The following is a 27957-nucleotide window of genomic DNA, read 5'->3' as shown; positions in this document are numbered from 1 at the left end:
ATGTGAAACTATTACATAAATACATAAGATGTGTTATAAATATGTTTATATAAATATATAAAAGAAGCTATGTATTCCTTAATTGAAAAACTGAAAATTTATATACATACATATGTATATATACATTTATATATAAAAATACTTGTACTTTGAGACACTTTAGCTCCTTCTTCATTATATTTATTAAGTAAATAAATATTGTATTAAGTGAGAATGGAATTTTTCAAAAAATATGAAAAATTTGATTTTGTCAGATGTGTCAAAGTATTTATAAAAAAAAAAAAATCATTTGAGGTTGCAATTGTTTATGTACACAATTAATATGCGATATTCGTGCATATATTTTATAGTTTATATATGTATGTAAATAAAAAAGCCATCTTATTGTATGTACAGTGGACGTTTGGAATTGACAATATTAACATGATCCTTGATTTTGACTCGCTAGAGCTTCAATTTCCGCCACTTCCTTCGGGCAAGTTTTTGTCAAAACTTCCGAACCGTTTTCTGTCACTAAAATATCATCCTCTATACGAATACCTAATCCATGAAAGTGTGGTGGTGCATGAAGATTTTTTGGGCTTATATATATACCTAATACACAAAAGACAGATATGTATAAGTTACTTTATAAACTTTCTTCAAAGTGTATGCCTTAAATCATACCAGGTTCTATAGTTATTATCATTCCAGGTTGTATCCTTATGCTTCTAGATATTTTTCCTGCATCATGCACATCCATTCCTAGATAATGGCTGACATGATGTGGACAATACGTGTACGCGGCCGTTAATAACTTCTCTTCGTCTATGTTCTTCGGTATCAAGTTAATATCCTGTAACCTTTTTCCTAGAAGAAAGCACATATGACGAAATACGTTGTCCAATGATGGCATGTCTTTTAAGGTCTTTATTAAATTTTTTTGAACATCAAGCACTATTTCGTAAAGGACTCTTTGTTCTGGTGTAAATTTTCCATTAATCGGCCACGTTCTCGTTATATCAGATGAATAACCATGGTATTCGCAACCTACAAATAAATAAAAATTAATTTAAAACAGAAATTTTAATAAGATTTCATATTGTTATAATTCTATATATATATTTATATGAACCTGCATCCATTAAAACTAAATCACCACTTCGAATAATTTGATTATTACTAATGTAATGTATTATGTTTGCATTTTTGCCTGCTGCCACAACAGGAGGATACGCCAAATATTCAGCTCCGTGCATACGACATTCGTAATCTACAGTAGCAAATAACTGATGTTCACTCATCTGTGGTTTCGAAGATTGAATCGTTTTTATAATAGCATTAGAAGCTATTCGACAGCTTTCTCGCATCAAATCGATTTCGTAAACGCTCTTAATTAAACGAATTTGATGAAATAAAGTCTTGGGAGAAGCAAATATTTGATTGTCCGTCAATTTAACCAATTGACATAGCTTCTTATGTAAAATTGGTTGAACAACATCAGCATAATCATACCATATGATACTTTTCTTATCCTCCTGGATGAATGAAGCCACAAATTGTTCAAATTTTGTAACTGGTAAGGCATAATCTGTTCCAAATATTTCAGCTGCTGTTTCAACACTAGTTCTCGGACCATCCCATAATTCTGAATGTTCATCTTTTGGTCTGACAAATAAAGTGAACGAGGACTTATTTTCTTTGCATGTGAGCACTAAAATACTCTCTGGTTCTTGGCACCCAGAGAAATACAGAAAGTCTGTATTTTGTCGAAAGACATATGGTATTTTATCAGACATGTAGATCTTGGGTGATGCAGGTATGATGACTATTTGTTGCCTATGTATATTCTTAGTGTGCATCGCCAGTGTGATGCTTTCTACTAACTTGGAACGTCTCCTCTCAAGTTCCTGAAGTGGTATACCTGGCAGTACTTCTCCAGGTTTTATTAAGTGAGGATGTGTTATCGATGTAGGCTGTCCACATGTGCGGTGTGGATAAGTATTTCGTGTGCATTCTCGTTGCGTTGGATCGCTTTTAACTGTTGTCGTTTCTGCTGAGAAATGTGTTAATAACTGACCTAAAATTATATATATATATATATAATATAATTATATATTAAATTAATATTAATAATTAATGTTAATTAATTATAAATTAAATATATATTAGTAATATATAGTATATATATATATATATAGTATATATATAGTTATATATAGTATATATATAGTTATATATAGTATATATATATATAGTATATAGTACATATATTATATAAAGTAATTATATATAGTATTAGTAATAAATTAAATATATATTTATTATATTAGTAAATATATATTAATTATATTAAATTATATGATCAACTAATTTTTTTTTGCTAAAAGTGTACAAAGGAGATACTATAATATTTATTGCAATTTTATGTGTAACTATGTTAACGAGAAATTTTCTTTACACAAGCATTATGAATATATCGATATAAATATACTTCTCACCAAATTTACTTGCATTATATCTTAGTGAATGTTTTATGCTATTAAACATATTTTTCCTCTGTTTATGGCAAAGGTATAACCAGTGCTTATTGTGAAGATTTTATTTTATTTATTTGTAATAAATACTGTAATATTTTGCAACATTTGACATAGGACAATGTAGAACGTAACCTATAAAATATCTTTAAGCCGAATTTGCATAGCCACATAAATACATCACACACATGAGAGATTGCCCAATTACGTCATCATGTATATAAAAAATGCCGCGTTTTTCATAAATATTTATTTTAACAAAAATAATATTTAAATAATATATTAGTTAATAATATAAAAAATAATCTAATAAATTAAGACACACGAGATATATATATATATCTTTTCTCTCTTCCTTTCTCCATTAACGTACCAACGCTAGTACTACACTTGATAAGAGGAGACGCGTGCATGTGCGTATACGTATGTATGTGTGTGTAATATCGTTTGCAATCAATACGTGCATGTCGTGCATACGGTATGCGCCGATTCGCAATTTTAAATATGAAGTATGAAAATGAGTAGACTGTACATAAAGTTGAATATTGCAAAATGAGTTAGTAAACGTGCGAAACGACCACAAAACTTATAGGTACAATCGACCCACGTTGCGTAGAGATGTCACGTATATACATACGTGTGTGCATGTGGGAAATGATTTATAAATCGTATATGCATGTATATACAACGTTGTTCGATTATCGTGTTATCGCGCCAATGCTTACATTGTTAGTACTGTGGTAATGGATGTGATCGGACAGCCTGACGTACCGGAATTATGATATGGAAATATGGACGCATGTGGGCATGTGGTGTATGTATGTGCGTGTGTATGTGCGTGCGTATATGTCAAAAAATGTATCCCGAAAATGCCACAACATTCGGATAACTTTTAACTGTAACCGATAGATTGACAACGATGAATGTTTGTAGATGGTGATGGGACGTTAGAGGACGGGACAGATGGAAAGGGCAAAGAGTCTGAAAGAAACATTGCAAACTGTGCTGATTGTTAACCTCCCCCTTCTTCGAAAACAAGTTCCGCATTCGAAAATATACTTAGCAATCTCGAAAACTCGCGCAAAGTATGTCTCTTCTCTCTCTCTCTCTTTATTATCAACATCGTCTTAATCTGAAACTTTAATTCTAGATATAATATAATCAGTCGTGAGAGACGTTTTTTCTGATTTATTGATCTGTCGAGAGACAGATAATCGTCATGCAATCGCATCAAGGCAAGAATGGAAAATTATTTCAAACAAGGCGAAATTGTTAGTTTTAATTGCATTTCATGCAATCTATTCATATTTTTATTTCTAATAAATTGGACTATACATCATAGAGAGAAAGAACTACATAAATAATATTATACACAAGATGAGTAACCAATTAAACATAACAGTTAGACCTGAAGTAAGATTGGACGCCAAGTGGTTGAAAACAGATCTGCAACGATTTCTTTATCGCGATGGATTGGCTGAATTGTGGAATGAAATGGTGCGAGATGGTGAAATTGTTGGTTCTTTCAGCGATGGTTTAGTCAATGCTGCAGGAATTGTAGCGAAGAAGGGTACGAATGTAAAAATTAATGAATGTAAAAATCTTTTCAAACTTATTTAATCTGTATATTTAAGTTAATATAGTTATATAAATAAATATTTAAAATTAATATATATTAATATATATTATAAACAAATATTTATTTATGTTTCTTAATTGAGATATCAATATATGGCTAGTTATTCATAGAAATAGAAGTTTAAAAATGAAAAGAACAGTTATAATAATTTAAATATGTCAATAAATCCTTTCAAATAACATTTTTTTTATTAATTTTTTGATATGTATTGTTTTCAGGTGAAAATGGACATTATTATTGTGGTATGAGAGTATTATCTTGTTTGTGCTGTGATGGAATTTGTGGTCCACAACATGGATGTAATTGTACTCCATGCCAGAAACTGGATGACGAAGAAACTGCAAGAACAACAGCAATGGTTGAGAGGGCTATATCTGCCCGGCGGATAATGGATTCATGGCTTTGGGCACCCCAACCATGTAAATATGTTTTTATATCATACATCTATATAAAAAAAATTTTATAAAAGTTTTATTTGTATTTGTTTTAAATTATTTAAACTATAAATTTTCTAAATTTTTACCCAAGATTTTTTAATTGATGTTTATATATTTGTATATTTGTTTATTAGATTTGAATTGATATTAACATTTTCAAATTTTTTTCTTCAGCATTAACAGATTTAAAAGGATGCATCCATTTGTCGATAAAGGAGCAACGCAAACTATGTTGTGAAGTCGCGAATAGCACATTATCGGCGACGCGTTTGAGACAACGGTTAATAGTCGCCAGAAGATATTTTACAGCTTTATCTCGACATAAGCCACAAGAGATCAAGGACACCTTAAATGTACCAAAGTCTATTGGAAAGTTACAAAAAACGTACAGTATAATATTCTACTATGTATACATATAATATACATAATTACATGAGTAATATAATTATATTATGCAAATTTCTATTACATACAGCACAGGTCAAATTTCCTAAGTGATTTATTTTTTCGTACATGCAGAATATAGATATACAATTGTATCTTCTTTACAGTATATTATTTTTTTGTCCATTAAAAAATAATATAGCATTTATAAATTGTTCTTATAAATGCTCAAAATTTTATGAACTTTTACAGACCAAGACCTAACGAAAAAGCAACCTTGGGATTAGCGCGCGTTGGTTCGCGCGCGGCCTTAAATTTCTCGTTCGCATACTTAAGACGAGCTTGGAGATCTGGAGAAGACGTCGAATTTTGTAGCGAATTATTGACCGAATCGTTGGAAGCGTTGCAATCGTTACCCGAAGCGACTCTTTTCGATGAAAGTAACGTTTCTCAAGTTTGGTTGGAAGTTGTAGAAAGATCAGCCAAATTTTTGAGACAAGTTGTCACGGGGTATGTATGTTTTATCTATTTAAAAATTTAATCACATATGTAACATAATTTATAATAGTGTATTTATTATTATAATATAACTTTAATGTATTACTGTATAATTTTAATTATTATATGTAATGAAATGTACTTAATATTGTTATATATGATGTAACATTATATTTTTCATTTTTAGAGAGGTAACTACTGGACGATCATGGCGACCAGTGCCACTATCTGATCAACATACGGCCCTTTGCTTGTTATTAGAACTGGTCGCACAAAGAGCCACTCTTTCTAGTTTATTAGACTCCGTGGTTTTATTACTTCATCTCAGCGGTAAACACAAGAATCAAGATAATCGCGTCACGCCACCTGGAAGCACTGCACCGCTCGTTCCTCTGTTACGACGATTGAATATGATACCAGCGACAAAATCTCGCAGACATCTCGACGGAAATGTTACACCGGGACCATGTGAAGTGCTACTTAAATATCTACGACTGCCGGACGATGATGCCGTCTCTGTCGATTTGAGAAAAGCCGCAGTTATTATTATGTGTAATTTAAGCAGATTGGCCGCTCCTCTCTTACCGCCAGTTAATGCCGAGTACGGATTTCCGAGAAATGGAAACTGCAGACAAACATTTCAGGAAGTATTGGCTTGGGGTGGTGTGAAGTTTGGAAATGGTTCCACTCCTTTTTATTGCGATGCAATCGCGGAGTTGGGCATAAAACAGTTATGTTGCACCGAACGAGCGCTAATGATATTATCATTAAACGGCAATGTTTACAATATGTACCATGGATCTGAAACTCAATATCCACAGAGAGTACACGGTTTCTCCGATAAACTGGTCACGATGATCGCGTCTCATTCGGACGGCAAGCATCATTTAGCGTTAACACAAGACGGCTGCGTGTATTCTTGGGGCAACGGAGATGGAGGTAGGCTCGGACATGGTGATACCGTCTCTTATGATGAACCGAAATTGATCGAGGCACTTTTAGAGAAGAATATCGTGTTCATAGCATGTGGTAGCACATATTCAGCGGCATTAAGTGTCAGCGGTGAATTATACACGTGGGGAAGAGGAAATTACGGTAGATTGGGTCACGGTAATTTCGACGACGTTATGATCCCAACTTTAGTGACAACATTGAAAGGTCACACGGTTGTGCATGTAGCCTGCGGTAGTGGTGATTCTCAGACTTTATGTGTCACTGCATCTGGTATAGTCTTCTCTTGGGGTGATGGTGATTATGGAAAACTCGGTAGAGGAGGTACAGATGGATCCAAGACACCGAAAATCGTCGATAAGCTGTTGGATATCAACGTGGTGAAAGTGTTTTGCGGCAGTCAATTTTCAGCAGCGTTGACAGCTCACGGAGAAGTGTACACATGGGGAAAGGGTGATACGTATCGTCTAGGTCACGGCAGCGAGGAGCATGTGAGATATCCTAAAATCATCGAATCGTTAAGAGACAAGAAAATCAAAGATCTGTCTGTAGGCGCAACACATATATTAGTATTGACGGAAGATCAGTTCGTTTATGGATGGGGTAGAAACGATTATGGTCAAATCGATCCCACATTAGGCTCCGTTATTTCCGAGCCTACTTTATGTCCGACCTTATCTTCAAAGACTGTCATCGGTTTGGCGTCAGGTCCAACTCAGAGTTTTGCCTGGTGCATGTCGGCATGGTCGGGTGGAGCTAGCAGAGTGGCCTTTGTTGTTGATATATGTGAAGAGACTTTTCAACTGCTGGATACGCTCCTGGCTAAATCTTGCGAAGGTTTACCGGGAATACGACCACCAACGCAGGATCGTGAATGTCTGGCTGTAGCTACGCTGAATTTGCTTCGATTACAATTACATACGATGTTGACGCATAATATCGATACTAAATCTGTCGGACTCGCTGCAAGTAGTCCCCTGTTAAATTCTCTGAAGCAACGTTGTGTTAATTTAGCGAGTGCGACCGGGATATTAGCGACGATACAGGAAGCAGCGCAAGCAGTTCTGCAAACAGGTTGGAGCATATTGCTCCCAACGGCTAATGAGCGTGCAAAGACACTGTCCAGCTTTCTACCAAATACATCGAACAATATGGAACAATCGGGTTCGACAAATATTTACATAAATAGTGGACAGCGATTTATGGCCGATTTGCTGGTATCTAGTCTAATGGTGGATGGTGGATTAGAACTAGCATTGAAGGCTGCAATCAAAGCGGAAATAGCAGACATGCCAGATGAGAAAGACTTTCTTGATATAGGCACATCGTCGAACATTAAAATAAAGACAGATATGAGACAGGGAATGAAAGACGGTTTCAATTCTGGAAAAAATATCACGACTATCTCATTGCTTCAACTTATCCAACAGTTAATTAGAAATGGTACGTGCATCACGCAATCCAGATTGCAACAAGGTTCAATACAGCAAATGGATCGAAATGAGCATCTAAAAAGATTCGATAATTCGCCTAGCTTGAATCTTCTGTTGCGTTTTCAACGATTGCTGATAGCACAAGTATACGAATGTATTACACGAAAATCTCGCACGGAAGACTTGCATGATCAGGAGATGATGGGCGCGGAGTCGTTGCTGAAAAAGTACATCGCACAAATCTGCGATCACGCAACCGAGATACTGCCATTAGCGACCGAGATAGGCGGTCGTTCCGTTAAAGATTTCATTTCCATTGCTAGCGTCTTGAAAGCCGACATAATTAATGTGTTACTTTCTGAACTGGTAACATGTTTAATATTGTTGCAAGTAGATTGCTCCGTACTGTTGATTGATATGAACTGGATGGAGGTAATCGCGCCGATTTTAGATGCGTTGGACCATTTCGTAAAATTGGCGCCGACGATGGAGAAGAACGAAGCGGACGATCTGTCTTGGCCGGGAATCATTGCACCGCAACATGGAAATAAGATATCCATTCAGGAGGAACCCACGCTGATACGCTGGGCGGACTTGGAGAATCACAATCGCGATGGTGGTCTCTGGGTAGTGGTGAATAATAATGTTTACGACGTTCAAGATATCAGAAATGAAGGTTCTTGGTCTGCTTACGAGGTACTTCAGAGATATGTGAACGGACGGGACGAGACTTCGGCGGTCACGCAATGTAGTGTACCGTACAGTCAGCTATCGCCCCCGCGAGGCATGATGGATTCTTGCTTCGTTGGTCATTATTGCCACTCGGAACCTGATGAAAATGCACGAGTCACTATCGAAGTGACTGATGTCTGTTCATCTCTTCTGGATACAGAGAGAGCTCTAGGATTTTTGTTGGGTCTACACGCTTACCGAATGCGACAAAGCTTAACTCTTCAATCAGCGGAGGAAGAAGCTGGCGTGTGGCTTACTGCAAACTTCTTGCGTGGCGGCCTACAAGTTTTGCAACCGCCAAATCCATACGAGGAAGAGAAAGACGAAGCGAGAAGCAACACATCAACTGCTGCTAATTCACCCACGGAACCACCGCTTCCAGTACACGCGAAGAACGAACAGCAGAAAGAAAATGACGATCGAACGATCGCATTTATACATGCATTAGCGGAGGCGCATAAAACCGATGACAGTCACGTTCGAGCGTTCTTAACGATAATAGATAGATATTCCAAGGTTAATAATTTATTTTCTCATGCAGATTTTTGTGGCGATCATCCCGTCGAAGAGATCAGTCGCGTTCTAATGGCTGTGATTGTCAAGCACCTTGGCTTGGGGCAACAAGCACTTTTATTAGCAGAACAAGAATTGAAAACCGCTAATAGCGCGAAATTGAGCAGTCAATTAGCCGACATGGCTCGAGCGATTTATCAGACCAAGTGGAATTTAATACGAATCAGACAGCAGCAGAATAGAAGTTACAAGGAGGTGTGCGCGCCTGCGCAAGAGAAATGTAGATTTCTCTTGTATGAAGTTAGATCTGCAACGAGTTACGAAGTTAAAGGACTGGAAGATTTGAAGCTATTGCATACCATTCCTAGATTCAAGAGAGCCGTTCGTACGGTGATAGCGGATATTCGTAAAAACAAAGATTCGTCTGGAGCTAGTGGTAAGCCGGAGGATATATTAAACGCGTCTATACAAAATGCTAAAACGAAAAATAAATCGACGGATGGAGATACGATGTCTTCTTCCAAGGAAGGCCTGACCACCGTGGCTTCTTCTTCCACAAAATTAGAGGATATATCGGACATAAAAAATAAAATTATGCAAATGACGGAAAAAATTCGATATGGACCGATACGGTGGGCTACCGATTATAATGGTTTAATGACAAGTATCATTGAGTTCGTCATCAACGATGGTATCGGCGGAGATGTTGAAACTTTACGCCGTGCGATGTACTGTCAAATGCAACGTGCTCGAGTACGAGAACAAGGTATCTCGATGATGCGCGAATTGTTGAAGAAGGATTATTTAATACCATCGGTGAAATATTCTTTACTCAACGGTTGGCTCGGCTTGACCTACGAAAACAAATCTCTTAGCGATGGAATCGCGCATTGTTTGTACGATATACAATTAACTACTCCCTATCAAAAATCAAAAGTTATTCTGGCCGAAGCCGAGGTAATTTCATGGGCGATACAAGCTTTACGAACTTATGTCATACAAGCGGAATCTCCAAGCAAACAGAAAGTGAGTGGAAAGAGTAGTTTGAATCAAGGTACTTATACTTGGCTGCGAAAATTACCAAGAGCAAGGTTTCTACTTACTATCCTTGGTATGCTGACCAATTATCAATGTGCCAATGAGATCGGGCTGTTAATTAATTCAGGTCTGTTATCGAGCATCTTGACTTTACTGAGACAAATCGGGCCATCATCAGCAACTTTTTGCGAAGGCGGCGAAGGCGGTCAAGGACAACAAAGCGGAGATAGTGCCGAGGCGCCGAAGGTTAAGACTGAAATCGCAGCGATTTACGAAGACACTCTTCAAAAGAACAAGCCGCCAACTGTACAACTTAGCGGAATGGAGTTGGCAGCATTAATGAAAGTAGGCACTCGAGTTGTACGAGGAGCTGATTGGAAGTGGGGCGATCAAGATGGTCCACCGCCTGGCGTGGGTAGAGTAATCAGCGAACTTGGCGGCGACGGATGGATAAGAGTTCAATGGGATAACGGTGCAACGAATTCGTATCGTATGGGTAAGGAAGGTAAATACGATCTAAAATTAGCAGATCCGCCGACCCCTCCCGATGACGACAGCGATGAAACCGAGAGCGATGCCTCGCTCGACGGGAATAAGACGGATAACACAGGTTTCCATGCAGAAGAACTACATCCAACCACTTGCCTTAAATCGGCATCTACAACTTTACTACGAATAATCTTACTCTCATGCGGTGTAGAAGCAGATAAAATACCCGCTACATCTATCAAGATCCTTACTTCTACTCTGCACGGTATAATATCGACTGCAAACAAATCCAACGAGTCAACCACGCATATTCAATTAGCAAAGCAACATCATGGAACTTGGGCTACTTTCAATCTTTTAAGAGCGATCGCAAAATCAACGAGATTATGCAAGTCTTTGAGTTCGCAGGCTTGGCTTGATCTTCTACTGAGTATTATTATTGACGAAAATAAGCCTTGTCTTGAGAAACAAATTATGATCACGAAATTACTAGCAGCCGTTCTACCCTCATGGGGGATAGAAACAGTCCCGAACGATATGACACAATTTTTGCAAAAATCTTTCGAGATATTAGGTCAAGTGGCACTGACATGCGATATTACCTCCGGTTCCGAACTCCATTCGAACAAGTGTCGCATGTCTTTAACCGCATCGTACAGTTCTACCGTAGCTGAGGAATTAATATGGTTAATTAGATTCTTGCATTCTCTCCCCGGTTGGAACGAAGCCATAAACAAATTTCTCTCCGCAAAATTAGCGTTAACGGTTGATCTCTGGAATGATAGTCCTTTGTTTCATATACAAATGAATGAGAACGGTGGCGAAAATGGTCTGTCTATTCAGCGTACAATTATGGCGACTCTCATTGTTATTGGTGGTTTGGATAATAGAATAAGAATTGGCGGTTTAGTGAATTCCGATGATGAAATGGGTATGGTCTGCAAATTTACGAAGCATTCGAAGATCGTCATGCAGTTATGGAACAGCAACGGAACGCGAAAGATAGTTCCATTTCATGCAGTGAAGCGAATTAATGATAAATTTCAACTGGACAGAATGCCTTTAACTGAGACACTTATATCTATCTGGGCCAATTTATTTTCAGGCGCTACTTGTGGCATGGATAAACGACCTGGTGGTATGCCCGTTATCGCCGGTGTTGTCAACTCCTCGATACTGCGAAGCCAACAGCAGCAACTCGCAGCCTTGAATGCTGGTAAAGCAATGCTTGCTTATCAGTCAAAATTGCGAAAGATCTTGAAATATCCGTTGGCCAATGACATCAATGACGACGAGAGACGTACTTCTACACTTTTGCAGGAAATGCTGTTGCGCGCTACGAAACCACAACCACTAAAACCGGTATTTAAACGTAGAGAATTAGAGGAGGCCGCTTTAGCAGTCTCACAGTATTTGGTCTCTGAATTGAGACACACGCCTATTCAACGAACCGGCATGACTTCAGATCCTACTACTCCTACATCCGACTGCTCGTTAGTTTCTTTAACATCGAGCCAAAGAAGACACTGTAAAACCAACGCAACAACGAGAAGAAGCTCCGCAGCTGCACCTGCGACTCCTCTTGTAGCTCAATTAGTCGAAATGGGTTTCCACAGGAAGAGCGTCGAATTGGCTATCAAAAGCATGAGCGTTGCCGAACAAGGCAGTGTAACAGCGGAAAACGTGGTAGGCTGGTTATTGGAAAATCCAGACGCCGCTCTCAGCGATACGGAGACCTTATCTAGCTTGGATGGATTAACTGATGGTAGCGACGATTCAATTAGCGAGGATCTAGATGACTCTCCGTCAGGACAAGAGGGTGGTGCTGCGGGTGGTACACCGCCGACATATATGAAACGTTCGGACTTTCTATCAGTCGACGAATATGCCATATATGTTCGTGATAATGTGGTTCCAGGTATGTTGGTACGTTGCTGCAAGAGTTACGAGGAAGTGGAGTACGGCGATGTCGGTCAAGTAATGAAGATTGATATGGAAAACTTGCACGATCTGAATGCACAAGTTGCGTGGCAACGCAAAGGCGTCATGTATTGGGTACGTTTTATTCATATAGAACTACTTGGTTATCCGCCATCCTTGCCAGGTCCACCGCCTGCATTGAAGGTCGGCGATAAAGTTCGAGTCAAAGCATCAGTAACTGAGCCAAAGTATAATTGGGGATCTGTAAATCATCATTGTGTCGGAGTGGTCACAGCGATAACTAATAACGGCAAGAACGTATCCGTAGATTTTCCACAGCAACACGGTTGGACCGGTTGCGTCTCCGAGATGGAGAAAGTACCGTCTTGTCATCATTCCGTGATCTGTAACTCATGCTGCCTGTCGCCGATTTCCGGTCCTAGATTCAAGTGCAAGTATTGCGATAATTATAATTTATGCGAGAATTGTTTTTATACTAAGCGATCACATCGACACGGTTTCAATAGGATTGCAGAACCAGGTTCGGCGGCTGTTTATGCCGGAAAACCAGGCAGATACCATAGGCAAGATTTACTAGAATTGTATCTGATCGACGATTGGTCCAAGTGCATCAGAACCTTGAGCGTATCTTCGCGAGAGAACTGGGCGACACGTCTGGTAGACGGATCTGGAAAATATTGGCAAAGTTGCGGCTCGCAGGGAAAGCACTGGATTCGTCTAGAGATGTTGTCTGGAATCTTGATATACTCATTGAAGATTATCGTCAATCCACAAGATAATAGTTATATGCCTTCTGTAATAACAGTTAATGTGGGCGACTCCTTTACTAATTTAGTGGAATTAAGAACGATAACCATACGCTATTCAGATACTATTGTTACGTTACTTCAAGATATGAAAGAGTATTATCCTTGTATAGAGATAGCTATCAAACAATGTCGGAATGGCGGGATAGATTGCAAGATACATGGTTTACGCATAATCGGTCGCCAAAATATGTTTGAGAATCAGTTGACGACTTCAGTCTCTTTTCTTGCATCCGATTGGGAAGTTTTGCAAGAGCAAGTAGCAGTGCAACGCAGTATCGATGCAACACCACCTCAAGAATCGGCCGTTTATGTTTGGGGCTTGAACGATAAAGATCAATTGGGAGGTCTCAAGGGATCTAAAATCAAACTACCAGTATACAGCGAAGTTCTATCAAAATTGAAACCTATTCACATAGCCGGAGGAAGCAAGACTCTCTTTATTGTCAGCCAGGAAGGCAAATTATACGCTTGCGGAGAAGGAACAAACGGCAGACTAGGTTTAGGAGACGATAACAACGTGTGTGAACCAAAGCCCATACCTTTCTTAAGTCAATTTGTGATCAAGAAAGTGGCGGTGCATTCAGGTGGAAAACACGCACTGGCACTTACTCAAGACGGTAAAGTATTCTCGTGGGGCGAAGGTGAAGATGGCAAATTAGGACACGGAAATAATATGTCGCTGGATAAACCGAAACTTATCGAGACATTGAAATCAAAGAGAATTCGCGACATCGCTTGCGGATCGGGACATTCAGCGGCGATTGCGAGTAACGGCGAACTGTACACCTGGGGCTTAGGCGAGTATGGTAGATTAGGTCATGGAGATACTGTCACACAAGCGAGACCGAAACTGGTGCAGACTTTAGTCGGACATAGAGTAGTTCAAGTAGCCTGCGGTAGCAGGGATGCACAAACAATGGCTTTGACTACTGACGGCTGTGTATATTCCTGGGGCGACGGTGACTTTGGCAAACTCGGTCGTGGTGGAAGCGACGGCTGTTATACACCTTTAGTAGTAGAACGGTTGAACGGCTTGGGTGTCGTACAGGTGGAATGTGGTGCGCAGTTTTCTCTTGCCTTGACGAAATATGGCGAAGTATGGACGTGGGGAAAAGGAGATTACTTCCGCTTAGGTCATGGTAACGATCACCACGTTCGAAAACCTACGCTGGTTGAAGGTCTTCGGGGAAAAAAAATTGTTCATGTGGCCGTTGGTGCATTGCATTGTCTTGCTGTGACTGATACGGGTCAGGTATACGCTTGGGGTGATAATGATCACGGACAACAAGGTAATGGAACGACGAGTGTTAATCGAAAACCATCGTTGGTGCATGAACTGGAAGATGCGAGAGTGAATAGAGTATCCTGTGGCTCAAGTCACAGCATAGCTTGGGTATTAGTCGATCAGCCAAGTAGCGGAAATCAAGAACCAGTTACATTCCCAACAGCGAGAGATCCGTTAGGCCAGATGTGTTTAGGTTTAACTAACGCGCCGGAGCAAAACGGCATTGTCGCCACGACAAGTAATGTTGTCGCCACTAGGCCATCGCTCGCTAGTATAATACTTTCGTTAGAAAGCAATGTTGCCAAGCAGCAAGCTTTACAGCATGTAATTAATGCTCTTCTTATTATGCAGGCACGAGGAGTGATAGTGACAGCTTTACAGAGCCATTCAACACTGAACAACTGTGCGTCGATAAAGCACGCACCGATGGCGCCAGTAATGGATGCGATTCCACCGCCGGAGGTAACCATGACATCAAGTACCGAGCATACAGTTTATCAAAATGTTGGTGACATTGCACAAGGCGGTGGTGAAGCTCCAGCAAATGTCGCCGAAGCAGTTAACGTAGTAACTACTAGTCCCAAGATGACTCCCGAGTCAGAAGATTATCCGTTAGCCATGTTAGCCATGTCTATGTCCAGTTCTGCTAGTTTATCTTCGCGCGCTTCAAGGATGTCTACAAGTGCGATGAGTGTTATAGCTGCTACTTTAACATCCAATGCACAAGTGGTGGGCGAGGATGGTATCATGGCCTCCGGCCTGGATGAATTTACATCAGCATTAACGGAAGATGATGCCAGAGTTCTAGTTGATTTGTTAAAACTGGCTGTAGCCAATAGAGTTTGCGCGTCGGCCAAAGAAACGATATCATCGGTACTGATCGCTCTAGGTAAAATCAATAGTTCCGTCGGCAGTATGTTGTTGGAATTGTGCGTAACGGAATTGGAAGATACTGCAGCGAATAGTAACTGCGTCAACAATACACCACAACCTGTGATACAGGAGACACCGCATCCTTATATAGATGACACCACATTGACGGGTCACGTAAAAATACCTGGCGCGGAGGCGCTTCGAGTAGAATTTGATAGACAGTGTTCCACAGAGAAACGACACGATCCACTCACAATAATGGACGGAAGCGGCAGAGTGGTGGCTGTTAGATCCGGCAGAGAATGGACTGAATGGGGCCCAGAAATTAAGATCCAAGGTGACGAATTGAAGTGGCGATTTTGTTCGGATGGATCTGTCAACGGTTGGGGCTGGAAATTCACAGTATATCCCGTTCTAGCGAAAACAGCGCCGTACGAACTCGGATCCGATCGAGCGGTGCTGTCGCAGCCAACTATAGCTCTGGCCGAACATCTACTCATAGATAACAGTCTGATAAATTCCGATAGAAACGTCGCCTCTCGTTTGGCCACTGCTCTGGGCCAGTGCAGTCAACTAAGTACTCTGTCCGCACAGCAGAGGATGTGGGCGTTGAGAAAATTACAGGTGGTTTATACAAACGGACCGGGTATAAGACCTGAAGTGGCACTTTCATCTCTGCTTGGTTCTTTACCGCAAGCACTTTTACGACAGTACGCGTATGAAGATCCGCTGGTCAGAGGTGGCAAGCAGTTGATGCACAGTGACTTCTTCAAAGTTCTCGTGGCGCTTGCATGCGATCTCGAATTGGATGGAATGCAGTTTTGCTCCGAGGTACACAAGTGGTCTTGGTTTCGCAGGTATTGCCTCGCCGCACGCGTGGCAAAGTCGCTCGTCGATCGTACCTCTTTACCGAAAGCATTTTGTCACGAAGTCACAAAGCAGCTGAACGAAATGGCAATGGACGGAGATACCGAATATACGAAAGATCACGAAAATCACAATATATTCAAACAGGGACACGATGAGCAGTTGTTACAATGGCTAAATCGTAGACCAGAGGACTGGACGCTATCGTGGGATGGTTCGGGTGCGATCTATGGATGGGGCCACAATCACAGAGGTCAACTGGGAGGCCTAGAAGGTCCAAAGGTTAAGTTACCTGCACCGTGCGAAAGTTTGTCCGCGCTCAGACCGATACAGCTAGCTGGTGGTGAGCAAACTCTGTTTGCTGTGACTGCTGATGGAAAGGTTTATTCGACAGGTAAGATGAAACTCTTAATTATAATATTACTGACATACATCGGATTTTAATCTGGAATGTTTTGCAGGTTACGGAGCTGCGGGACGCCTTGGGATAGGAGGAACGGATTCCGTTATGATTCCAACGTTGTTGGAATCGATACAGCACGTGTTTATTAAAAAAGTAGCCGTCAGTTCGGGAGGAAAGCATTGTCTCGCTCTAAGTTCAGAGGGTCATGTATATTCCTGGGGCGAAGGTGACGATGGCAAACTGGGACATGGTAATAAGATGTCGTACGATCGGCCAAAATTGATCGAGGATCTACTCGGCGTAGAAATTATAGATATAGCTTGTGGCGGTCATCATAGCGCTGCCATCACGAGCGCCGGTTGGCTGTATACATGGGGGAAAGGTAAAATAAACAAAATTAGAGGCAAGTAACGCACCATTTTTTTTAAATTATTTTTTTAATATTTTGGTTTCGAAATTATTATATCTCACATATATTGAATACCTGACTTCACATGAAAATATTGTATTATCTTAATGTTATATTAAAAGAAATAATTGATTATAGGACGATACGGACGTCTCGGACATGGGGATAGCGACGATCAATTACGACCGAAGGTAGTTGAAGCTTTACAAGATTACAAAGTGATCGACGTGGCTTGCGGAAGTGGTGACGCGCAGACGCTCTGCGTAACCGACGACGATAACGTGTGGAGTTGGGGTGACGGAGATTACGGGAAGTTAGGTAGAGGCGGCAGCGATGGATGTAAAGTTCCATTGAAAATAGATTCCTTAGCCGGGCTCGGAGTAATTAAAGTCGAATGCGGTAGTCAATTTTCAGTCGCTTTAACAAGATCCGGAGCAGTCTATACTTGGTAATAACAATATATATTTACAGTATGATACTTATCTTCTTTCCTTAATTCCTTTTTTTATAATTTTTATCTTCTCTCACCTATGTAGGGGTAAAGGCGACTATCATCGCTTAGGTCACGGTACGGATGATCATGTGCGTAGGCCGCGTAAAGTGGCTGCGTTGCAAGGAAAGAAAATTATTTCGATAGCGACGGGCTCGTTGCATTGCGTCGCGTGCTCCGACAAGGGAGAGGTCTTCACTTGGGGCGACAACGACGAGGGTCAACTTGGCGATGGTACCACGAGCGCGCTTCATAGACCGAGATTGGTACACGCATTGCAAGGCAAGAAAATTACAAGAGTCGCTTGCGGTAGCGCACATACGCTAGCTTGGAGCACCGCGAAGGCTACGCAAAGCAGAATGCCAGCGTCTACACCTATGGAATACGATCTGGTTAAAGATTTATCGTATTCCGTATTACGCAATAGACTGGTATTACTACATCATTTCGCAGAACTCTTGTGCCCTGCTTTGGCTATGTTTCCGATCACCGGTCATGTCGGATTAAGTAAATTAGCCCCTATGCTGGTGTACAGTATAAAAGAAGCTACATTCCGCAAAGTCATTCAAGCCACGATGGTTAGAGACCGTCAGCATGGACCTGTGATCGAATTGAACAGGATACAAGTGAAAAGGGCTAGAGCGAAGGGTGGATTAGCTGGACCAGATGGTATTAAGTCTGTTTTCGGTCAAATGGTGTCGAAGATGTCTCTCCTGACACAGGATGTATTGTTTCTACCTCACAGAGTTTGGAAAGTAAAGTTTGTCGGTATGTACTCTATTTATATAATCGTTATAAATCTAATAAAATTTTATATTATTATAAGTACACACGATAGGATATGTGAAGTCGTTAATGCATTCATATTACTTTATTTAGGAGAAAGCGTTGACGATTGTGGCGGTGGTTATAGCGAGAGTATAGCAGAGATGTGCGATGAATTGCAAAATGGTTGCTTGCCACTATTTATACCTACGCCAAACGGTCGCGAGGACAATGGCACGAATCGAGACTGTTTCTTGTTGAATCCCATGGCAGATTCCCAATTGCATATGAACATGCTTCAATTCTTAGGCATTTTGATGGGCATTGCTATACGAACAGGCAGTCCGCTAAGTTTAAATCTAGCCGAACCTGTTTGGAAGCAACTTGCTGGTATACCTCTGACTCCCGCAGATCTGACGGAAGTCGATAGAGATTACGTTCCTGGTTTACTTTGTATTAGGGATATGGATCCCGATGAAAAAGTCTTTCAGAGTTTAGAAATGCCATTTTCTACCCCCTCCGCTGCAGGACATGATGTGGCATTATCTAATAGGTATATTATATTTCCAATTTTTTTACTATATTATTTTTATATATTTAATATAATATATATTATTCAAAATTCTAAAGAGTATTTTAAATATAGAGAAATGGATATTATATCTTGAAATCTAATTCATATATTTAAATAATAAATTATATATGTAGAAAAAAAAGACTTTTTTACATGTATATTTTACAAATTATATTTTATATTTAACTAAAGCTAATATACATGTTAATATGAGATTAAATCAATTTACATTGGTTCAATATTATCAAATCTATAAAATAATATCAAATGTAAAAAAGTACAATTTATATTTAACAATATATATAATATTTAAAAATAATATAACATTAATAATATAACATACTAATTAAATATATTTGAAGAAAAAATAATTTGTATGATAGAGAATAAATTATTCTTAAAATTTTCAGATACCTTAAGATAACACCAGAAAATAGACATGAATATGTAAGATTGGCACTAGATTATAGACTACACGAATTTGACGCTCAAGTAGCAGCAGTAAGAGAAGGATTGTCGAAAGTCGTTCCTGTGCCCCTATTGGCACTATTTAGCGGTGCTGAACTTGAAACAATGGTCTGCGGTAGTCCAGATATACCACTAAATCTATTAAAATCTGTTGCAACATATAAAGGTATATTCTATTTCGATGTTTATATCGTATATTATTGCTTATATTAATTTTTGAGATAAAAAATAAAAATATTATGCTACATGATAGATAATCAAAAATTTATCTTCTCTCTCTTTATAAGATTTTTATTATAATTGGCCTATTAAAATTCTTTTAAGATTCTTGTCTACATATGATTTATTATAATTTCTAATTTTTTTAAATATCTGCAGGTATTGAAGCTACAGCACCGCTTGTTCAATGGTTTTGGGAAGTTATGGACGAATTCTCCAATCAAGAACGATCGCTTTTCCTTCGTTTTGTTTGGGGCAGGACACGTTTACCACGCACAATCGCAGATTTTAGAGGCAGAGACTTTGTTTTACAAGTAAAAAATTATTTTTAGCTTATATCAAATCTCACTCCATATTATTATTTTTTTATTGATTTTTTTCTTTCTTAGGTAATGGACAAGTACAACCCACCGGACCAGTTTCTTCCTGAAAGCTATACTTGCTTTTTCCTTTTGAAAATGCCGAGATATTCGTGTAAAGCAGTTTTACGACAAAAACTAAAATATGCGATCCATTTTTGCAAAAGCATCGACACCGATGAATACGCTCGAGTGCAAGCTGCAACTAATTCAGACACTGAAGATACAGATAGTTTAGCGAGCGAAGAGCACACTTCGCTATAAGTCATTCGCTAAATGAAACTTTATTTGTGTTTGAAGTGGCATTTTGTTGACTTCTTTACAGATGTGTTCACGAATTCTCTAAAAAAAATCCTATTTTTCTTACACGACATATTTATCACACTGTACTTAATAATATATGTATCGCTTTTGTAGCATGTCTAGTTTAATGTATAGTAGACGATAATAACAGAACGTAAATAAACCACTAAGAATAAGTCTATCAGACTTCTCTTAGTCGATAAAATATCCTTTATTTTGTAGATAAAAATATATCGAACAATTAAGTTATTCCGATACTTTTTATTTTCACTTTTAATTATCGAAATTTTCACAAAACATCGACATCGACTGTTAATCTTTAATAAATAATTTAAATAATAATTTGATAAAATAATCGTTATATATATATATATATATATATATATATTATATATATATATATATGTGTGTGTATATGTATATATATGTATAAATTTTGAAAGTCATACATATATATATATATTATATATATATATATATATATATGTATATATGTATATATGACTTTCAAAATATATCTTAAAAAGAATATATTACAGCTTACAAAGTCCGAAATCAGCAAAATATTTTTATATATTTTATCATAATTTTTAAATGACACTGCATATTGTATATTAAAATAGTTCATATGTAACGACAACAACCACTAGTCTTATTATTTTTAGTAAATAATCAAACTGCAGATAAGAAGTATTGCAAGTCATTGATTGCTTCTTTTACACATTGAATTTCTTATTGATAAAAAGACATACAAGTTATATGCACATGTGTGTACACACATTTCAACATCAAAATTGAAATATTCCGATGCAATATAAAAATTCAAAGAATATTATTTAGCTTATTTTATACAATACACATTCTAACAATAAATAATAAAGTATATAAGAAAAAATACATGTCAAGGTGAATCTTGAAAAAAAGAGATGTTAACAACGATAAACACTTCTTGCAGACTTTAGAGTTAACAACAAAGATTATTTCCATAATGAATGCGAGTTTTTATGTGAAGCGAACAAATAGATGTACAAATATAAAGCGATAATACATAAATAGTTTTATCTGCTGAAGTGATAAAGATTAATTTTATGATGAAATTTCCGTTCCTTTACCTCTCATTATCATTAGCAAAATAGATACTTTTGAAATATAACAATATTTGCACAATGCACATATAAGTTAAAAAAAAAAATAACATGAATAACAGATTGAGGATAGTTACTCAACTATATAGCGTTTTAAGTTTATTAAGTATTGTCTCTTCTTTCTCGTACAAACACATTGAGTAATGTTTCGTGATTGACGTCGCTTGTAATCTCTCCTTCGTTTTACTAAAACCAGAATTTTTTTCAAACATGCATTTCATCGCGAACGCGAGTTGATATCGCGCGAGAAAGAGAAATTAAACATTGAAAAATGCGATGCGAAATTTTTTGATAACATGTACACGTTATAAACAGTATAATTTTGAAGATAAATTAGAATAACATAGTTACGCGATCTTGACTGAGAGAACTATAGTCCAGTCTGTGTCAATATTTGCAGTCGTGACAAGCTGATCCTGTGATGCATACAAAATGCTTCGTCTATTGACAAACAAGGTATATATACATTCGATTTCGTCGAATTTAAAACGTTCAGCAAATATATTATGAAATTAATAATTTTATTTATATTTTTGTAACAAGATAAAATCCACATATATCAATACATTGTTTTCTTTCAGTTCTGTAAATGGGGTTTCAGAAATAATCGAACAATCACTACATATAATGGAAAAAATGAGATGAAGAACATTGATATACCCAGTAATGCAGATGTTGTAGTAATAGGTAATTAATTTTGTAATTAATTGTGTCCTTGGAAAGGCATAAAAATTGGACAGTACTATGGATAAAATTTTGATATTGTATATATTATACATATATTAAGTTATAATTAAAATTAACTGAAATTTAGCAGAAAATCCTTTCACATATAAAACTAAAAAAATAAAAAATCTCAGCTGAATGGTAGTTAATTTTAATTAATGTGTGCACATAAATATTTATATGGTATGATACATACAAGAATTTTTACAATAGGTGGTGGCAGTGCTGGTTGTAACGCGCTTTATCAGTTAGGAAAACGGGGTATCAATGCTGTACTCTTGGATAAATCTAAACTTATATCTGGCACAACATGGCATACAGCAGGTCTTGTGTGGTGTTTACGCGGAGTAAACGATATAGAAACAGAGATGTTAAAAGGTTCAAGATTACTTTATGCATCCTTGCAAGAAGAAACGGATATAAATCCAGGATGGATAAATAACGGTGGACTTCTTATCGCTCAATCTCCCGTGAGTTTAAGTATCTTGACATTTTCTTTGATACTTGTATTCATATTTTTTTCGAGAAATAAGTATTATATTGCATTTCACAGGCACGAGTGGCCGAATACGAAAGATTAGTTACTAGTTGTAAAAATTTTGGTATTGATGCATACTTGATTGATCCGGCGGAAACCAAGAAGAAGTTTCCTCTTTTAGATGAGAATGCATTTCTAGCTGCGATATATTCTCCAGCAGATGGTACTATAGACCCTGCCATGTTAATAAATGCATTGACAAAGTCAGCAGAGAAAAACGGTTGCAAGGTAATTCATTTTTTTCCTTTCATATCAATCAGTCTATATAAATATTACTCATTTGAATATTTATAATTCACGATAGTATGATAGATCTTTATATCTATATTCAAAAAATAGCGTATCTTTCACAGATAACTGAAGCTAAAGTAAAGTTTTGTTATTAATTACGTTTGCAAACAATTGATCCAATTAAATATAACTCTTCAAGATTATCGAGGATTGTCCAGTGACTAAAATTCTCACAGAGGATAACGATGGTCACAAAATTATTCGTGGGGTAGAAACGCCGTACGGTATTATAAAAACCAATGTCGTATTAAACGCTGCTGGAGTATGGTCCGGGACGATAGCGCAAATGGTAGGATTGAGTATTCCATTGACACCAATGAAACATGCATATATCGTCACTGAGCCGATGAACGTCCAAGGATTGCCAAACATCCGAGATCCCGATCGCAGTATCTACTTTCGAGTGCAAGGTGGGACTCTGAGCATCGGAGGTTACGAATCGAATCCTATCATATTGAAATTAGTAAGTTATATATATATATATATATATATATATATATATATATATATATGCATGTTACATGCAGAGATTAATTATTATATATATAGAAAAAATATTTGCGATACACAATATCTGTTCTCTTGATTAATTATTAAACGATACGTACTATATAAAGGCACCAGAAGACTTCTCCTTCAGTTTATACGAACTGAATTGGGATGTATTCAATGCACATGTAGAAGCGATGAACGAATTGATACCCATTTTGGCAACCACAGGAATAAGGACAACAGTGTGCGGTCCAGAAAGTTTTACTCCTGACCATAAACCTATCATGGGTACAAAATTTTATCATTAATTTATAATCAATGTTCTCTCTCTCTCTCTTTCTCATATTCATTATACATCATAAGCATTAAATTTAAAATAACAATGCATAAAATAGGCATTAAATTTAAAATAACAATGTCTTCAAAAGGTGAAGACCCACGTTGCACAGGTTTTTATTACTCCTGTGGATACAATAGCGCCGGAATGATGTTCGGAGGTGGTTGTGGAGAGCAAGCGGCATTATGGATAATTAATGGACGACCGGATAAATACATGTTCAGTCACGATATTAGACGGTAAAAATTCATTTAGAGTTAGAGATATCAAATTTCTTAAATATGCAATATAAACGTAACATTATATTTATTTAACGAATTAACTTTTAAATATATCGATAATTTTCTCCTCTTTTACATATTGATATAAGATGTAAATATATATCAGTAAAATAAGTAATATTATTCTATTCATATTTATAATTTACTACATTTTTTTCTCTTTTCAGATTTATACCAGAACAAAGAAAAAACTTAGCTTGGATTACAGAACGAAGTCAAGAAGCTTATGCAAAAAATTATGAGATTATCTATCCACACGACGAACGTTTAAGTGGTAGAAATTTAAAGATAGACCCTTTCCATAATGTAAGTCAAGCTTCATGCAAATATTGATTATTTGCCAACATTTTTCATTTAGATTATTAATTTTCATTTTTTTTTATTTACTAATAATTTATTAATTTACCGTTCACCTTTTATGTACAATAGTTACTCATCAATGAAGGCGCGGTCATGGAAGAACGACAAGGATGGGAACGTCCAGGATGGTTCTTATTAAATAATAAAACAGCCGCAGCTTTGCCTTATGATTATGGCGGCTGTTATGATACACCAAAAAATACGAATGATATATATGCCGATGTGTTAAAAACAGAATATACATTTGATTTTCCACCACATGATAATATCGTAAGTCTAACTTTTTAATTTAAAATAGAATTGTATTAAAAAATATTTTTTAGCAAAAATGTTAAATTTATAACTTTTTTATATCTATTATAGATACGGGAGGAAGCGCTTTCATGCAGAAATAACGTTGCCTTATTTAATCTGTCATATTTTGGAAAATTTTACATATGCGGTCCGGAAGCAAGAAAGGCGGCAGATTATATATTTACATCTCAAGTAGATCGAGAAATCAATAAAACTGTTTATACTTGTATGTTAAATGAAAAGGGAGGTGTAGAGGGGGATTGCACAGTCACTGGTCTAGAGTCCGGCTTGGGTGGTGTAGTTGATCCCATATTTAAAGGAAAAGCATTTTACATCGGTATAGCTTCATACCTTTACTTTTATTTTACTGCGTGTGTATACATTGTAACATTTTAACTTTTTTAATCCAATACTGTTAATTCCTTTATTTATGATTTTAGTATCTGCAGGCATGTCATCATATCATATCTGGGCACATATCAACAAAATAGTCAGAGAAAAAGATTTCAATGTGTCTGTACATAATGTCACAGAACAGATAGGAATTTTGTCAGTTCAAGGTCCTAATAGGTATTCAAATGAAATGCGAATAAAAATATATGTACAAATTATGACAAAAATGTATGATAACATCATATATTTTACACTTTTCATTTATATTTTTCATTCATTAATGCAGCTGTCAAGTTCTTCAAATGTTAATCAAAGATGATCTCTCAAACAAATCATTTCCACGTTGCACTTCAAAATTGGCACGAATAAATGGTGAACTAGTGCATATGTTTAGACTTAGTTTTGTGGGTGAATTTGGCTATGAATTACATATTCCAAAAAGTTCATGTGAAAAGGTTTACAAGGCTTTAATGGAATGTGGTAAAAAATATGATATGAAATTAGCTGGTTACAGAGCACTCTACAGTTTGAGTTGTGAAAAAGGTATGTGACAGTTCAATATTTTACATGACTTTAATATAACAGCAGTGTAATATTTTTATACCATTTAATTTATATTTTAATTATTTAAGATTATGTATTAATTTATTTAGGAAATCATCTTTGGGGTACAGACTTAAGATCAGATGATAATCCAATAGAAGCGGGTTTAGAAGCTGCCTGCCGCAAAAATGGCAAGTACTTAGGTAAAGCATCTGTTGATTGGGCTCGTAAAAATGGAGTCAAAAAAAGAATGGTCCATTTACATATAAATGAGTAAGTATATGACTTTACAATACATTTATTTTCTAATATTGTTAAGTTATCAATATTTTGAATCATTCAAGCACAAATATTCTTATAATTTATAGTGATATACCATTGTGGGGTTTGGAAAATGTTTATAGAAATAATCAATTAGTTGGTTATCTAAGAAGAGCTGAACATGGATATACTTTTAAAAGTAGTATTGGACAGGCGTAAGTCAATCAGATAAATAGTATAAATAAATATGAATAATTTATATATTTATGCATTTACTTTTTTTATCCAGATATATTACAGCACCAAATGGACAAAATATTACAAAGGAATTTTTAGAAACAGGTACTTACCAGATTGAAGCAATGAGAAAAAAGTATCCTGCAAGAATGTATCTTCGAAGTCCATTTGATCCACAGAATAAGAGAACATTAGGTATATATACAATATAAAAATACTTGGCAGCATTATTTCTTGTAATAAGTTATAAGTTTAAGACATCTATAAAAAGGATATAATATGTATATTTTAATATTACTTAATATTTTTTAAACGATTGCACTAATATTTTTGTGTAGATAGATTATATTTATTTAAAAAATTTGTATAAATTATTTATGTCTTTGGTATAAATATAAATAGTAAGAATCATTTAATCACTCACAAGTTTATCCTGCTAATGGGTTAGCATGTATGGTCACATTGTTTATCCTGATTTCTGCGAGTGGCTTATAATTTTTAGGATTTACTGGTAACTTTTCCAATTGTTCCAAAGCCTCTAAACCATCGATCACTCTGTAATAAATAAAAACTTAGTGAAAAAAAATTACAATTTTACTTGTTATAAAGTAAAAATAAATGCAAACTTACTTTCCAAATAGAGTATATTTTAGGTCCAAGTGTGATTGTGGTGCATAAGTTATGAAAAATTGACTCCCATTTGTATTTGGCCCATTATTAGCCATAGAGACAAGGCCTCTTGCATTATGTTTTAGTTCCTCCTTAAATTCATCTTCAAATTTACGATTCCATATAGACGTTCCACCTTTACCTGTATTGGTAGGATCTCCAGTTTGGACAATGAAGCCTTTTATGTTCCGGTGAAACAAGCAATTATCATAGTATCCACTAGCGCAGAGTGCAAGAAAATTCTGCATAAAATAAGAATGTTAATGCTTTTATACAAAATTGTCAGGAGCAAACATTATAGGTTATCTATTTCTAATAAGTATAATAGATATATGTGTAGAAATCGATACCTCACATGTTTTCGGGCACATCTCGCAAAATAATTCTATTTTGATGTCGCCAACATCCGTATGCAATGTAACGCTCTAAAAAAAGAGAAGTGACATTTATATTATTCAAATCGTATACACACAAAAGCGCAATATATATGTGAGTGCAATATATATTTCGGATAATTTAATTACGTACCATCTTCAGTGCAATTAAATTGCACCCTCAGAAAATCGAAACTAATTTAAGTGAAACAGCTGTATCCCGGACAGCAGATAAATCAACTTTTTAACGATTCCTTAAACCAAACAACGATGTCTCCCCCGCGAGAGGAGACTTGAAGAAAGACAGTCGTAGAGGAGAAAGTGTAGAAAGTGCAATTGAAAGATCGCGCGGTTAATTTGGAGTCAATAAAATTTTTAACGAGACTCGATGGGAATCTTTCGCGATACGATTTACGTGTTAAAAAAATATATATATACAAACAAAGACGGAGTTTCTCGCTGTTTAGAAAAATATCGACGTTGCGTCGAGCGAGTCGGTGAAATTTCATTTCGAAAGAACCGTGAACTTGACTCCGGTGGTGCGAAGGAAAGGAATTTCGACGGCAGCGCCACCCGCGGCCACGAAGCCGTACTATTCGCGTGCGTCTCCTCTCTTGTCAC

At 36.9% G+C, this 27957-nt stretch overlaps 4 protein-coding genes across 7 annotated transcripts; 2 read left to right on the top strand and 2 right to left on the bottom strand.

The window, feature by feature from the left end:
- Positions 1-293: 293 nt before the first annotated feature.
- Positions 294-3247, bottom strand: LOC105253370 (xaa-Pro aminopeptidase 3). Of its 3 annotated transcripts, none has more exons than XM_025413057.1 (4): positions 3154-3247; positions 1115-2059; positions 667-1029; positions 294-594 (listed from the first exon to the last, which is right to left on the bottom strand). In XM_025413057.1, the coding sequence occupies exons 1-4, from the start codon at positions 3161-3163 to the stop codon at positions 419-421; spliced, it is 1494 nt and encodes a 497-aa protein (XP_025268842.1). In that variant the 5' UTR covers positions 3164-3247; the 3' UTR covers positions 294-418. The 3 variants fall into 3 exon arrangements, with proteins under 3 accessions (XP_025268842.1, XP_011259666.1, XP_011259665.1); XM_011261364.3 differs by lacking the exon at positions 3154-3247 and adding an exon at positions 2890-3125; XM_011261363.3 differs by lacking the exon at positions 3154-3247 and adding an exon at positions 2481-2733.
- On the top strand, positions 3050-20576 carry LOC105253369 (E3 ubiquitin-protein ligase HERC2). 2 transcript variants are annotated; one of them, XM_011261362.3, is made up of 14 exons: positions 3050-3108; positions 3450-3601; positions 3667-4086; positions 4374-4574; positions 4767-4977; positions 5229-5486; positions 5662-16799; positions 16867-17190; positions 17356-17665; positions 17754-18475; positions 18587-19025; positions 19457-19680; positions 19893-20047; positions 20123-20576. In XM_011261362.3, exons 3-14 carry the CDS (start codon positions 3894-3896, stop codon positions 20354-20356), a joined length of 14409 nt encoding a protein of 4802 aa, XP_011259664.1. In that variant the 5' UTR covers positions 3050-3108; positions 3450-3601; positions 3667-3893; the 3' UTR covers positions 20357-20576. The 2 variants fall into 2 exon arrangements, with proteins under 2 accessions (XP_011259664.1, XP_025268841.1); XM_025413056.1 differs by lacking the exon at positions 3050-3108 and adding an exon at positions 3266-3330.
- A 1222-nt stretch (positions 20577-21798) lies between these two features.
- LOC105253367 (sarcosine dehydrogenase, mitochondrial) lies at positions 21799-26545 on the top strand. Its single transcript, XM_011261359.3, has 15 exons — positions 21799-21996; positions 22122-22227; positions 22480-22736; positions 22820-23032; positions 23235-23558; positions 23713-23875; positions 24016-24163; positions 24373-24511; positions 24635-24835; positions 24929-25196; positions 25300-25429; positions 25539-25795; positions 25906-26068; positions 26164-26271; positions 26346-26545. The coding sequence occupies exons 1-15, from the start codon at positions 21973-21975 to the stop codon at positions 26503-26505; spliced, it is 2661 nt and encodes an 886-aa protein (XP_011259661.2). The 5' UTR covers positions 21799-21972; the 3' UTR covers positions 26506-26545.
- Positions 23425-27940, bottom strand: LOC105253368 (peptidyl-prolyl cis-trans isomerase-like 3). The gene is made up of 7 exons (XM_011261360.2): positions 27491-27940; positions 27313-27387; positions 26924-27204; positions 26718-26848; positions 26407-26554; positions 23704-23866; positions 23425-23541 (listed from the first exon to the last, which is right to left on the bottom strand). The coding sequence occupies exons 1-4, from the start codon at positions 27491-27493 to the stop codon at positions 26722-26724; spliced, it is 486 nt and encodes a 161-aa protein (XP_011259662.1). The 5' UTR covers positions 27494-27940; the 3' UTR covers positions 23425-23541; positions 23704-23866; positions 26407-26554; positions 26718-26721.
- Between the last annotated feature and the right edge of the window lie 17 nt (positions 27941-27957).

This window comes from Camponotus floridanus, unplaced genomic scaffold (assembly GCF_003227725.1).
Source record: "Camponotus floridanus strain SB8 unplaced genomic scaffold, Cflo_v7.5 scaffold6, whole genome shotgun sequence".
Lineage (NCBI taxonomy): Eukaryota > Metazoa > Arthropoda > Insecta > Hymenoptera > Formicidae > Camponotus > Camponotus floridanus.
Note: the sequence above shows the minus strand (reverse complement) of the source record. Positions and strands in the feature narration are given on the sequence as shown.

Bases quoted from the DNA above. Each gene is read 5' to 3' on its own strand.
- LOC105253368 (XM_011261360.2), bottom strand. The intron at 27,205-27,312 runs GTATCGATTTCT...TATTTTATGCAG, and splicing joins TGTGCCCGAAAACATGTGAG to AATTTTCTTGCACTCTGCGC. The intron at 26,849-26,923 runs GTAAGTTTGCAT...TATTTATTACAG, and splicing joins AAATATACTCTATTTGGAAA to AGTGATCGATGGTTTAGAGG.
- LOC105253367 (XM_011261359.3), top strand. From the start codon at position 21,973: ATGCTTCGTCTATTGACAAACAAG. The intron at 23,033-23,234 runs GTAATTCATTTT...TAACTCTTCAAG, and splicing joins CAGAGAAAAACGGTTGCAAG to ATTATCGAGGATTGTCCAGT. The intron at 25,197-25,299 runs GTATAGCTTCAT...TTATGATTTTAG, and splicing joins AGGAAAAGCATTTTACATCG to TATCTGCAGGCATGTCATCA.
- LOC105253370 (XM_011261363.3), bottom strand. From the start codon at position 2,529: ATGTTTAATAGCATAAAACATTCACTAAGATATAATGCAAGTAAATTT. The intron at 1,030-1,114 runs GTTCATATAAAT...ATTTATTTGTAG, and splicing joins TTTAGTTTTAATGGATGCAG to GTTGCGAATACCATGGTTAT. The intron at 595-666 runs GTATGATTTAAG...TTTGTGTATTAG, and splicing joins GATAATAACTATAGAACCTG to GTATATATATAAGCCCAAAA.
- LOC105253369 (XM_011261362.3), top strand. From the start codon at position 3,894: ATGAGTAACCAATTAAACATAACAGTTAGACCTGAAGTAAGATTGGAC. The intron at 4,087-4,373 runs GTACGAATGTAA...TATTGTTTTCAG, and splicing joins AGGAATTGTAGCGAAGAAGG to GTGAAAATGGACATTATTAT. The intron at 17,191-17,355 runs GTAAAATAAACA...AATTGATTATAG, and splicing joins GCTGTATACATGGGGGAAAG to GACGATACGGACGTCTCGGA.